This window comes from Telmatherina bonti (genome assembly GCF_933228915.1).
Source record: "Telmatherina bonti genome assembly, chromosome: 1".
Lineage (NCBI taxonomy): Eukaryota > Metazoa > Chordata > Actinopteri > Atheriniformes > Telmatherinidae > Telmatherina > Telmatherina bonti.
Window position 1 is genome coordinate 22,314,104 of NC_136619.1, and position 14,643 is coordinate 22,328,746.

At 38.2% G+C, this 14,643-nt stretch overlaps 1 protein-coding gene across 1 annotated transcript in view; it reads left to right on the plus strand.

Annotated features, from left to right (window-relative positions):
* spon1a (spondin 1a) overlaps nucleotides 1–13,975 on the plus strand; it is a gene marked incomplete at both ends in the record, with an annotated part of 86,581 nt that extends 72,606 nt beyond the window's left edge. The window contains 9 exons of the mRNA XM_079246099.1: nucleotides 1,095–1,296; nucleotides 5,391–5,531; nucleotides 6,684–6,759; nucleotides 6,894–7,076; nucleotides 11,240–11,410; nucleotides 11,550–11,717; nucleotides 11,939–12,103; nucleotides 13,453–13,719; nucleotides 13,812–13,975. Of these exons, the coding sequence (XP_079102225.1) occupies nucleotides 1,095–1,296; nucleotides 5,391–5,531; nucleotides 6,684–6,759; nucleotides 6,894–7,076; nucleotides 11,240–11,410; nucleotides 11,550–11,717; nucleotides 11,939–12,103; nucleotides 13,453–13,719; nucleotides 13,812–13,975 (1,537 nt within the window). The remainder of the gene's footprint in view (nucleotides 1–1,094; nucleotides 1,297–5,390; nucleotides 5,532–6,683; nucleotides 6,760–6,893; nucleotides 7,077–11,239; nucleotides 11,411–11,549; nucleotides 11,718–11,938; nucleotides 12,104–13,452; nucleotides 13,720–13,811) is intronic.
* Between the last annotated feature and the right edge of the window lie 668 nt (nucleotides 13,976–14,643).

Here is a 14,643-nt window from a genome sequence, read left to right on the forward strand (position 1 = left end):
CGGCCTTCTGCAGTGCTGAATGACATGCAGCTGAGGGAATTCAGCCATTTGGTTCAGGAGTGTAGGAAAAGGTTGCATATAAAACTTGCAAGATAGTAGATCTCTTTGTACTTGGACTGCATAAATGATCTTTGTTCAAAATATAAAACTTACCATAGGCCTCAAGGACTGGACTTGGGCAGCAAAATTTGTGAGTGCACGAGCAGCAGGATCCTGGATTAGTTGTAGTTCTCATGGTGATTTTTACAGATACCTATAAAAACTCCATTACAGTAGTCAAGCCCACTAAAACATGCAAGAGCACTTTTTCTAAATCATGTTGAGCCGTCGGTTTTTTATAGATATTTTCTGCAGGTGGTAAAAGATTAATTTTGTTACTGCTTTATTATGGCTGTTAAACTTTAGCTCAGTCTGAAATGACACCAAGATTTCTGGTTTCATATGATGACTTAACATCACTGACTTTGGATGCTCAGAATTTTTCTGAAACACAAATATTTCAGTTTTATCTTCATTGAGCTGAAGAAAATTCAGACACATCCAAGATTGGTTTGACCGAAGCAAGCAGTTTGTCTGGTACCAGAGTCCCCTGGTGAGGCAGCCATATACAGCTTTAAATGGAGCCTTGGGGTTCACAGCATTTAATCTTTTTTGAGTCGATCTGTAGTTATGAAGTGACACAAAGTGGTCCCTGTCTATCAAGTGATTCAACACAGTTCAGAACTGAACTGGAGATTCCCACCCAGTTTTCAAGAATGTCAAGAGAGCAGGTTAACAACTTAAACATGATTTCCTCCAAAACTGTGAAGCTGTGCATGTATTTTATGTCAACTTTCTTATTCCAATAGGAAATTTATAACTTACCAAGGACATTTAGAGCAAGCAAATGCATTATTAGGTTTGGTTTTGTTCAGGCCACACATATCACCTTGGTAGGAACAGGCACAGCACAGCATGGCCTCAGGTTGCTGTATTTTTATGCCACAGTCTTTGGGAATATTCTCATTTGGAGGGCAGCTAACAGCTGTTTTCTCCTATATTAATATACAAGCTGCCTTATTACACTTGTAAGTCAGATTTTTTCTCTTCCTCAGGCGCGCTGCCCCTTCAGCTGAGTTCTCAGTGGACCGGACTCGACACCTCATGTCCTTCCTAACTATGATGGGACCCAGTCCAGACTGGAATGTGGGTCTGTCTGCTGAAGACTTGTGTACCAAGGAGTGTGGCTGGGTCCAGAAGGTTGTTCAAGACTTGATCCCATGGGATGCTGGCACCGATAGTGGGGTGTCCTATGAGGTCAGTGTCAACATTGATATATTTTTATTTTACTGTATAAAATGCTCCAGTAATTTACCCTGAAACATTTAAACTGACCCAAAAAAAAAAGGAAAATCAAACATTTTCTCATCTTTTGCTCTACTCAGTAATCAATCCATATTTTCAAAAGTGAGGCAACTTTTGTATTTGGACATTCCTCTGACCAGTTAATCTCTTTTCAATTTCACAACTCTGATATAATTTTTTTAAGGTTCTAGTATGTGGCTACTATTTCCACTTGAACACCTTAAATAGCTTTTAACACCAGACTATCCTTCACCCTAGCTAATGACTATGTTGTTATAGCAATGGCTATAGAATTGGGTACAGACATGTCCCTACCAATGTCCAGAAAATCCCAGATGAGATGAGCCTTATAGTTTTCTGTAGCACAGAACAATTGAGATGTCCGTACTCAGTGGCAACATGTTGTTCTGGTTGGCTCTGTTCTGTTGTCTTTTGCTAACATAATTGGTCCTTCTTGCTTTTACTTACTCTGTTGAAAGAGTTATCGCTTTTGGCGAGTGCTAGCTAGCTCCAGAAATGAAAACAAGCAAAAAAAATAAAATAAAATAAAATAAAAAATCATGTCCTAAATATCCATATCCTAAATAAAATATTTTGCTTTATAAACTTGAGCTTGCTTAGATGTCCTAGCCATTCAAATATGCAAATAAATACACTGCAGCAGCAAACCTTCAGTCTTCCAGGAGTCTTTTATGTCCCTACCAAAGTCAGACTTAAGCTCTTGAAGATATCTACAAGTCATCCTAAACCACTTTATAACTTTTTGTGTTTTTGTTTTTAAAAGCATTTATACCAACAATGCAAATTGCTTTGGTTACCAAGACAAGGGATATGTATCCTGTAAATGTGAAAAATGTAGTTGTGCACACAAAAACTTATTTTCTGAAATTACTGTGCAAACTGTTAATGCACAGACCATTTGTTACATAGAACATAAATGGGGCTTAAACTTAATAAACAAAGAATTATGGTTGCTTGGGCTAAAAGACTTATGGATATTTAGTCAAAAATCTGTTAATGAAAAACAACACTATATAGTTCTGTGCTAAGAAAGCAGACTGTTATATTAAAGCTGAACTGCTAATAAAAGCATCCGTCTTGCACTTTATCTCCTCTCTAAACCCTCTCCAGCCATTAAAAGCCAGTCTGATGTTGACTCTTATCCTTTTTTTTTTGCTCTGTCACTTTCTCTATTTCTTTTGCTCACTTTTCTTGATAAGGTCCACATGTGTTTCTTTTGCTAAATCAGCTACAGGATCTGTTTGAGGCTGCCAGTGAATTGATATCCAGTTGCTGCTGTGTGAGGTGTTTGCTATGAAGCAAAATGCAGTTGAGAGGGGAAAAGAAAGCCATGAAGCACCGTTTCTCAGATTCAGGATGCTGCAGGGCAATGGGGGCTCCAGGAATGTGCATGAGAAATGTGATTGTGCCGTCAAAATGGGTCAGAAGCACAGATATAAAGTCAGAAAGTTATGTAGTGTTTCTTTAAAGTTGTATCGCATTGTCATTGTGGGAAGCTGATCTCAAGTTTTTTGTTTTCATCTGTTTTTTTTTTTTTTTTTGTTCAAATGCTTTATCTTAAATAGCGCAAAATCATATGCTTTTAAATGTACATTTTATGCATCCCTACTGGTTTGCATGCAGATGTTTCTTTTAATATCTTTTATTTATTTATTTTTTGTGATATAACAGAGCCCCAAATATAGTGACTTACCTTTGGTGTCCACCTCACAATTCCCACAGCCTTTACCCTTTACACAACTTTCCTACTGCTCTCATCACTGACTGAGACTGTCCCTCACACTCATATTATAACCTTGTCATTATACCAACCGCTCCCTCTTCATCAGCCTTTCTGCCCACATTCACAGTCACTTCAAACCTTTTTGCATATTGCCTAGCAGCTAAATTTCAAGTCTCATCAGCCACCTAGTCATTCAGTAACTGCTTTGAACAATGCTCTTAGCCCATAGTCATTACTCTGAGGAGCTGTCTGCTGTATGACCCAGTCATCACAGACTGATTATTCTACATGTATTGTAGCCACATGTGTGAAGCTTCTGTTGGAACCATGAAAACACTGAATTGTAAATACACACTTATTTGGAAACTGCTCTGGTCCTTGTTCATACTCTATGGATTTTATCATATATTTTTTAAAAAAATATGTATTTTCCTTCTTTTACTTTAAAGGGAATCATTAGAAATATGTACCGAATCAGTTTTCCACTCATCCTGATTGGCAAGTGCTTCTGCAACAGGGTGATGAATATTACACTTTAACACCCTGTTTGTTTGTTTGTCTACATAGTCAACATTTGTAACCTCATAACAGTTGCATTTTCATATTCAGATGGGATCAGTTCCACTCTGTGACTGCTGCTCAGTTCTAACCTGACTCATAAGAAGAAGCAAGCAGGTACCATTCAACATGTCATGTTCAAGGATAGTATCAGTCCATTAACAAAGACTAGAAAATGACAAATTAAAGTTCAGAGGAAACATCAGAGAACTATGTGTCACAACCAAACTAAGATTATGGGTCTTTCTGCTAGCAAAATCATTAACTAGGGGACTTATTAGGGGGGCGGGGGGGGCACTTTTTGGAGGGGGCCCAAGGGTCCCGAATGTCTACGTTGACCTAGGTCTACGAAATTCGGCACACATGTGTAGCACCCCAAGAAGAGCAAAAAAGTGCATTGACCACCTGTTACCATGGCAACGGGGTATCCGCCATTTTGGCGTTTACACCCATTTAGCACTGTATGTGCATTGTTTTTAAACTAACTAGTGTGGGAATCATACCACTGACTTCACATCCACCCGGAAGCTTTACTGACGAGTTCGGGTGGAAGTTTCGGGATGAGGCGAGGACCCGATGGATGCCTCTTGCGGCTTTAATTGGATTTGTAACTGTAGTCAGTATCTTCTATGTCTGTTGTAATCTTGTAAGTCTTTTTCTGACAGCAGCTGACATTTTCTCAATAGTTTGGTTACTCTGTCCTGACAAGTCTGCTCTAATGAAGATGTTTCATTTTTTCTCAAAATTGTGATGGATCAAACTGTTAGATCAAGGTAAAATTTTATCCCTGAGTTTATGGAGTTTAGGCATCTCATGCTTCAACAAAGAAATGTGAAAACCCTTCTTTTGTTACAAACTGTACAGACTGTAGAAAAAGGTCAGTGTAGTAAAAGTTTTGGTGGATATTTGGAGTGGAGAAATCCTCAAGCTAATAAACTGTTACTGCAAAAGGAATTTTAAATGCATTTATCCTGCATGCAATGAAGAGATTCCCATGAGTTTAATTTTGAATAGAAAAAATGCTAAAGATGCAAGTGTCAAATATCTCAGTAAAAATGTTCATGTGTTCTTCAAGTAACTACTGCAACTTTTTTTGTTTTGCCCATTTATCTGCAGATTAGGCAAATATCCTAACATGTATTTAACATGTATATATCTATATATATAATTAAAAAAAAAATATTGATGGATATTGTGGAAGAGGATGGAGAAACGATGTAGCTATGAACTGGGCAACTTTGGCTCTCTGGTGCAAAGTCATTAAAACCACAGGCCTGTAACAGAGTAATGGGATCTATCCTGCGTGCCATTACTTTAACTGTATCTTTTAATCAGTGGCCACTCACTACCCTTGCCCCTATGCTCTCATCTCACACAGACAAAAACAGTACTACTCTTTTCCTTTTTTCTGAGTGGTCTCAGTTGGGTGAAGAATGAGCTAGTCGTCTGCCTCGAGACTGCCTCTGGCATTGCTTCTATCAACCTCATGCTGGCAGACCTTTAGTGTTGACTAATAAGAACATCTCCCCTATAAAGTACATTGCTCCTCCACAGCTGCTCTCTGACTTTGAAACTTGTACTTTGGGTGACTTTTGTTTTGGATAACTTTGAATGTCTTTTTGCATCAGTACAAATGTGTTCTTAAAAAACCCTGACATTGGGTTATTTTTGAACTCCCAAAAAATGCATTGTGGCCCATTGATTTATTAATGTATTTTTTCTTACTTTCTTTTTATTCTCTCAGGCTCCTAACAAGCCTACCCTGCCCCAGGAAAAAATCCGTCCACTGACCAGTCTGGATCATCCACAGAGTCCATTCTATGACCCAGAGGGAGGTGCTATCACTCCTGTGGCCCGAGTGGTGGTGGAACGCATTGCCAGAAAGGTCTGTTTGTCTTCCAGTCAGTTAAACCTTTAAATTAAGCAAATTTCAATGGTTAAACTTTTTTATACTCTAAAATCCGAAGGTGGCAGCAAAGTGTAGTAGGCCAAGTTTCACAAAACCCTCAAATTACTTTTTCATGAATTCTTTTATGGGATCGTTCAACGACTGCACCGCTAAAGGGATTTCCTGGTGTACTTTGGACGGTTTCAAGACTTATTATGATAAGTACCCTAGCAACTGAACAGAAACTAGTTTCACAGAAACTAATGTTTTAAAAACACTTTCTGGTCCTCCCTCCAGACCAGTTGACAATAATGACCAGTTAGTTTTTGCCAACCACCAAAAGATGTCAAAAGACCTGTGGACTAATTGTGGGATCAAAACATTTTCATAAATCATGGGGACCTACTATGGAAGGCTTCCATAGTAGGTCCCCATGATTTAATAGAGTGCATATTTACTGTGATGTTAGTTAGCTTTTTCAATTATTATTATTGTTCAATTGATTCTCTGACAAAGGTAATTTTTAACCCTTTCCATCCTGCTGTGTCATCAGAGATGTAAAATACCACTTGTCATTTGTGTCATGGTCGTTAAAAGGTTAAACCCTTTGTTCAGTTTAAATATGAATACTCTTTAAGTAGAGTTTACAACTGACAACTCATATTCATTATATAAATGCAATGTATTTTGGTAATGACAGAAAAAAACAGCTTCCAGTGTCCAAATATTCCCACACCAAATGCCAAAAGTAACAATGAGTATAGCTTCAATTTTCTCCTACTGCAATTGTATATGTGTAGGATACTTTAAATTGAGAACACTAATTCGTGTAAGCTGTGCCTTTAAAGAGTAGAATTTAATTTCTGGAAAATCTCCAGAAGGAAAAAAAGGCATTTACTTCAATCCATGTTCTACTTTTTTTCTACTTTGAATGTCGTACATGATGAAACACATTCTGTTGGATTTCCAGATGCGGATGAGAGAAGGACAAACGCTTAGCAGTCTTTCAGTGGCATCTAGAGGCAGTTGTGGGAACATGACTGTGGTTTAGCAGATAAAACACTCACTATGTAGTCTCTTACTACTGTGTGTTTTAGATCTGCCAAGCAGCGTGTCACCAACTGTGCTAATGTAAGTTTTTGTCCTCAGGGTGAACAATGCAACATTGTGCCAGACAATGTGGATGACATTGTAGCTGATATTGCTCAGGAGGAGAAAGAGGAAGGTATGAATCTTCTCTCTCGCACATACACATACTCACACACATGTAAACACAAGACACACTCATACAGAAAAAAAAACACAGCATTAGGATAATACAGTTCCTTCAATGATCTCCATTCCCTTTCCATTTTGTAGATGATACTCCTGAAACATGCATCTATTCCAACTGGTCTCCATGGTCTGCCTGCAGCTCAGCTACTTGTGACAAGGGCAAGCGAATGAGACAAAGAATGCTGAAGGCCCAGCTGGACCTGAGTGTCCCCTGCCCACACACTCAAGATTTTGAGCCATGTATGGGTCCTGGCTGCAGTGACGAGGGTAGGTGTTAAACTAATGACCCAAAGCCATAAAAACATTAAGAAAAATAAATGTATACCATCTAGATGATAGACATTAATAGACATTCAGCATTATCACTAGCAAGGAATAGTTGGCTCAGTGTTACTATAAAATAGAATAGTGCACTTCTACTCCAGTCTCCAAAACCTTCCTTAAGCCCAAAGCAAGGTTGTTTTTTTATTTGCTTCTCCATCAATATAATTTAGCAGTATCAATCATCCAGAAATATACTTAGTCTCCGTTGTTCCTGTTAATTTCTGAGTTATATCATAACGTGCAAAAATGTTAACAAGAAAACACCTGGTTGCTAGCTGTTGAGTAGAGGTTAGGACTACCCTTTCTCATTTAGCCTGTCCCATAGTGTTAACACTCTGAGGACTGAAATGCTTGGACATATTTACTGAGAGCTAACTTTTTTTTTTCTAAGATATGTATCTTTTGCTTACTTTTTCCCAGATTTAAAATGGTATTACTCAAAATTATACAGAAATTCTGTTAAACTTTATAACGAATTTTCTATCTTAAACTTTGGCCATTTTAGCAATCACTGTGTCTTCTGTTCAAAAGAACGAAAAGTTCCCAATACTTTGTCTGCCACTGTAAATTTAGCATGACATCACAGTGTCTTTGTCATTTTGCAAAGCACTGCTACACACTTATTTTACTTATACTTGTGGATCAGGTGCTTCCTAGTAGGCCCCAGTAAAACATGCAGAATAGTGTCCCAATGACCTCATAATGTCCGAACCAACTGTCTATGCAAACCAGTCCTACGGAAATAACATTTCGTCATTACTGTGGTTGTTTGTGTGTGAGCTGGGTAGTAATTTCTTTGTGGTTCATCTGATCTGCAAACACCCTCAAATTAAAGCAGAAAGCTGCCAATCCCTTTTTTTTTTTATGTTTAGGCTGATCAACACAGATTCCCAGCTGTCACTATCACTATTGGCTTAAGCTCAGTAGTTAGCAAACAATAATGCACACAGAATTCCAGGATTGAAGCTTGTCTTTAACTGTCCAATTGGTTAAGAGCCTTTTCAATAGTATCTGTTTTTCTTCTGGAAATGCTGTTTTGGTCATTTTCAACCGTTATTGAGCTATTACCTTTAAAACTATTTGCTGAAAGAGATGGGGTTGGGTGAAAGATGTAGAAGCCAAGCAATTTTTGACATGTAAAATTGAGTCTGTCACACCAGCAGAGGTATCTAGATCACTGCATATTTTTACTGCCATGTCCACATCATCTCATCTCTTTCTGCCCATGTGTGGTGACATGTTTCATCCTGCAGAGACAGATAGCTGGTGGGTGTAGTGTGCACAACATAATCTGGATTACTGTGAGAAAATATGTTTGGGTGAACCCGTCTTGTAAAGGTAAATGACTAGCGACTGTTGCTGTTGAATATAAATGCAAGCGTAAGGTGTAACAGATTCCGATTACATTAGGTATTTGTAGAAACTCTGCAACAGCAAAACATGGTTTACCTAAGCAAACTATTTTCAGATATTACCAAATAATGGATTTAAAGAATGCATTCTTTAGAAATGCATTCATACTTGCACAGCTCACTGCATAATCAATTCATTTTTATACATTTACTTATGAATATGTCATCTCTTTTTCAATCATGTAATAAATAGTGAATAAAATTGTGTATTTGATATTAAGGTCTTCAGCCACTCCTCATTTCATTATATTGCTAGTTTTTTAATCAAGCAAAATTAAATAGGGTAAATTAGGTATAATCATCACCTTACCCTTCTTATGCAAACATTTTTGTAGTACTTCTCAGGAGTATCTCCACAGGCATCATGAAGGACATATCAAAAGCTCTTCTTTGGATGCCGGCTGCCTTTTTTTTTGTTCTGTCAAAATAATCCCACGCTTTTGTGGTCCTGAAGTGTGGGCTCTGGAGAGGATTAATCACTCCTTGAGGCTTGCTGCTACTGATTTCACTTCAGTTATTGCTTAATTTGGCATAGCTCAATTTTGTATCTCTTTCACTTTCATACCAATGGATTTTTGACTGTCACCTTTACATGGAAATCATTTCTGATGCACTTCAGTGAACAGTAAATGAATCTAGATCAACACCTGTGTGAGGTTTGGCTGATATTTTAATGATATCTCTTCAAATGATGTTTGTCTGCTACAAATAGGATTAGACTTGCTATATCTATTCTATTCTACTATTCTACAGTCTCATATACAGGCGGCTGAAATGAGTTTCCTCCTCAGGGTGGCCGGGCTTTCCCTTCGAGACAGGGTGAGGAGCTCGGTCATCCAGGAGGGGCTCAGAGTAGAGCCGCTGCTTCTCTGCATCGAGAGGAACCAGTTGAGGTGGCTCGGGCATCTAGTCAGGATGCCTCCTGGACGCCTCCCTGGTGGGGTGTTCCAGGCATGTCCCTCTGGGAGGAGACCCCGGGGAAGACCCAGGACACAATGGAGGGATAATATCTCTCGGCCTGGGAATGCCTCGGGATCCCCCCCGCAGAGTTGGCAAATGTGACTGGGGAGAGGGAAGTCTGGGTTTCCCTGCTTAGGCTGCTGCCCCCGCGACCCGACCCAGCATGAAGATGAAGACGAAGAAGATGAAGATACAGTCTACAGTCATTTAGCAGACGCTTTTATCCAAAGCGACTTACATATGAGTGAGAACAACACAAGCACAAAATCAAACAGTAGAGGACATCGTAGGAAGGTACTAGTGGACTGTCCACTTGAATGTAGATCCTTGCATGAAGTGCTACAGGCTTTTTGTTTTTGTTTTTGTTTTTTGTTTACTCCCTTCCCACCATATAATGTCACCTATGTTACAATACAAAGAATTAATATCATAAAGTTTGTTGCAAAGAACTGGACTAAGTTCTCCAACTTTCCAATAAATACAGCTATACTAAGTGTTGAAGTGCTCCTTGAAGAGCTGAGTCTTCAGCTTGCTCTTGCTCTGATGTTGCTTTTCACTTTGCACTTTTAGTTTTTAAACAACACTCACCACATCATACTGATGTTACAGTTGGACGCTGCTGTGAATTGCTGCTACTGCTCACCTCTAATTTTTAAGTGTTTTATGGGAATTTAAGATTGTTGGATTGTGCAATTGCACTCTTTCATCAATTCTGGATGTCACTGCATGTTAATGGATGATCAAGCTAACACCAGTCTTCCTGTGTGACATATCACCCTGCTCAGCGATTTCATGATAGAAAATGAGTGAAAAAGCAGGCAATCGACGGTCTGTTCAGATATCTAAAATAACTAGAAGCACTCATGAACTGCAGACCTCTGCAAAGTCACTCACCTGAGAAAAACCCCCAAAAGTCCCTACATCCCACCCAGTTACCAACACATTTATGTATGCTTAAAGCTAATATCTCTATCTAGTTCTAACATGAGGATAGATTCCACATCGTATTTAGAATCTATGTCCCTGGAAACAAACCCTTAGACATCAAGATAAAGCAAACTGCTACAATAGCCTTGAAGTTTTTGAGGAAATTTGCATTTTCTCTTGTGGCATCTGCCATGATGTCATCTTGTATTAGCAGTAAGTTGGATAGGGAGAGCAAGCACGCATAGGGCTAGATTCTACCAGGGTTGCCCTTTGTCACCAATCTGTTCTAAATCGTAATTGATAGGTGCAACAAGGGTATTTAGAGGGTCTGTTTGATGGACTCAGGATTGGATCTTTACTTAAAAAAAGTTAAAATGTTATAATAGCTTATCCACCACAGTTAAGTGGATGTGAAATATCTTGCCATTTATACAATCATTTAGAAATTAAGTATTAAGTCACCAAATTTCTGCTTAAACTCTGTTTCTATGTCTCAGTTAAATTTAGTTTTTTTTTTTTTTTGTTGTTGTTGGAACTGAGATTGATCATTTAAAATTAAACCAGAGAAGCTGTTGGTATTATATAGTTATTAGTTGTAATTACTTTTACAATTCAATTAAACAAAAGCTTTGCATGTTCTGTGTTTAGTGTCTTATTTTTCTTTTTTCTCGTTATTATTATTAATAATAATCATCATCATCATCATCATCATCATCATCATCATCATCATCATAATAATAATAATAAAAATCACTACTTCCTCCTTCAACTTGCGAATGCATTCCTCTTTGTCCTTTGCCTCTTCAGATGCCTCCACTTGTATGATGTCAGAGTGGATTGCCTGGTCTCCGTGTAGTGTGTCCTGTGGAGTAGGAACACGTTCCCGCGAGTGTTACGTTAAACAGTTCCCAGATGATGGCTCAGTTTGCACACTGCCCACAGAGGAGACTGAAAACTGTGTGGTCAATGAGGAATGCTGTGAGTTTTTCTTTGCCTATTCCATTAATAAAACTTGGTTTAGCACATTATTTAAGATTTATGTTTAAGTGCGTTCATTCATTATATGGACATACTATATGCTTACTTTATTTTGTCTCTCTCTCCCTCTTGACATTAGCTCCCAGTAGTTGTCTGGTTACGGAGTGGGGTGAATGGGATGTCTGCAGTGCAACATGTGGCCTTGGCATGAAAAGGAGGGAGCGCATGGTGAAGATGCCTCCTGCAGATGGTTCCATTTGTGGGGCTGAAGTTCTTGAGGTGGAAAAGTGTATGATGCCAGATTGTCGTAAGTAGCATGATTTTACAACTCTTTCAACAATGCATCACGAATCTGATAAAGAAAAAAAGCCCAATTAAGCACAAACAACTGCTGGCTTAGGAGTAGCATGACGAGTAATTGAATGATATTCCAATTGAGTATTTTTTTTCCCTGTAATTTTGCTTATAGTTACAATTCTTAACAAAATGTGTAAGTATGTGTTACTGAGTGAATCTTCTTATGAACAGATACAATCCCCTGCATGCTCACCCCCTGGTCTGAGTGGAGTGACTGTAGTGTAACATGTGGAAAGGGACTGAGAACACGACAGCGCATGCTCAAATCGCCTGTGGAACTGGGAGACTGTATGGAGGAGTTAGAACAGGTGGAGAAGTGTATGCTGCCAGAGTGCCGTAAGTAATAAAAATTCTAACGTGCCCACCCACTCACAAAACATGTGCATATTTAATTTATTGTAATATATGGGAATGTAATCGTTTTAAACCTTATGCGGCACACTAATGATTCAGAGAACCTATATCTTATTCATCGAACATGTATCCATGCAATGTAGTTATTGTGCTGTTGAAACTCAAGAGTATGACTTTAAATCTGAGCTTGAATTAAAACGGATGGCTGTGCTTTACATGAATTATTCTGACTATTGGATAACCCTAGCTGGGAAACAACATTATATCTGAGGTTTACCAGTTGCGGAAAAAGAAAAAAACTAAAGAAAATTACTCGTTTAACACCGGGCTTATACATTACATTATACATTTTTTTCTAATTTGTACAAGTTATGTAATTTGTGTTTAACTAAATTTCTTAAAGTTTTTATTTCATTTTAATTTGATTTCATGCGTGCATAAAAACACTAAACCAAGATTGTGTGTGCACATGTACACTCCAACTACACATTATCAAAAAATACATGTATACAATGAAAATATTAAACTTAATAAGCAAAAGTGCACTATCAGTACTGCTTAGTCTAATTGGGTTACAGGGGAGCTGCAGCTTATCCTAACAGCCTTCAGGCGAGAGGCAGGGTACGCCCTGGACAGGTCGCAAGTCCATCACAGGGCCAACACAAAGAGACAAACAGCCATTCACTCTCACTCTTATGGGCAATTTAGGAGTGAAATTGCCCATAGACCGAAAAGGAGTGGGAAGAAGTACAAACTTATTAACTCCCATTCCTATTACCAACATGTATCTTCTCTTATTGTACCTAGATATTGCACCTCCAACATTTGTTATAAATTTGGAATATTAACACACAGTGTGTATATATGTATATATATATATATATATATATATATATATATATATATATATATATACATATATATATATATATATATATATGTACACTGTGTACGAATTTGTTGGCAATTTTATCTTCTTTCCAAAATTTCCTTCTCAGTTCTTTATGTATACACAGCTCTGTAATTGTTTAGAAAATCTTCATGAATCTGACTTACACTTATCTTAGAACCATTGTCCAGAATAAATCAGAGAAAAACTAAATCCCATCAGTATGAAATTGAAATTTCACAGCAAAGCATATTTCATGCACGACAGTGATTCAAGCTGTCAAACAAAGCTTGTTTGAGCAATTGTATCTCCATACAAGTTTTATCTCATATGGTTATTTACACTTTATCTAACATTCTTTTATCCCTCTAACTTATCAGTGACCTCACAGTGATTTGTCACAGTGTCCTTTCAACCTATTTCCCTTTGCCTTTCTCTTCAGCCATAGACTGTGCCATGTCGGAGTGGACAGAGTGGTCAGAATGTAATAAGTCCTGTGGGAAAGGTCACACAATCCGCACTCGCATTGTGATGCTGGAGCCTCAGTTTGGTGGTGACCCCTGTCCGGAAACCATCCAGAGGAAGAAGTGTAAGATTAGGAAGTGCAACAGAGGGCAAGGCAACAGTGATGAGAAGAAACGACGCAAGGAGCAGCGTGAAAAACGGAGGAGTCAGCAAGGCAGAGCTGAGGGCACCTCCGAGCATCCAGGTTGGTATCTGTTCCCATGATAAAGTGTTAAGGAAGATGAACATGCATATATTGTTTTGACCACCTTTCTTTTTCTTGACTTCTACATTTAGGGTGTAGAATGAGACCATGGTCAAGCTGGACAGAGTGCAACAAGCTATGTGGTGGAGGGATTCAAGAACGACTCATGACAGTAAAGCAGAAGTTTAAGACTGCCCAGTTGTCCAGCTGCAAGGACAGAAAGGAGATCAGAGCGTGTAATGTGCATCCCTGCTAGGATGGGGTGACAGAATGGGGGGATGAAGGTTGGGCTGAGGTGAGGACAGGGCATACTGTCACACAATGATCCAATGCACTCTGTTTAGGGCTGACATGACACATTTTTTAAACTGTATTGGTTAAATCCAGAGCACAGAGCCAGTAAAATTAAGTTTATTGTCTCTCCGAACCACTCTGGTTTTAAACATTGCTGATTTTGCTGTGTTTTTAAACTAGCTCGATTACACATTTGACTCTTTTGCAACATTACTGTAAACTTGTTGTGGTATATCTTGAAAAAAAAAGATGAAGTATAAATTGATTTAATGATAAGATAAAGAAGTGTTATTTCTTGTGGTACCCTAAAGTAGTACAATATATTACAGACTCTAAAGCACAGATGCCTGGCCATTCCAGTGTTTTATATGCCTTTATTTACCTAGCTGTTTCCAGAACTCAAAATGCCCTGATTTCCTTTTTTTTTTTTTTTTTAACCCATCAATGTTGTTGTACATGTAGATGCATAATTATTGACATATATATGATTTGGAACATTCTTAGACATTCTTAATTTTTCTTTCTTTGCATTGTAATTATTTTGAATAGACTTTGTCCCAAAATTCTTACCAAAGTGTTGTGTAGATGTTTTCCAGATGTATTTCCTTCTTTTTCCTTTAACTCCTTTCC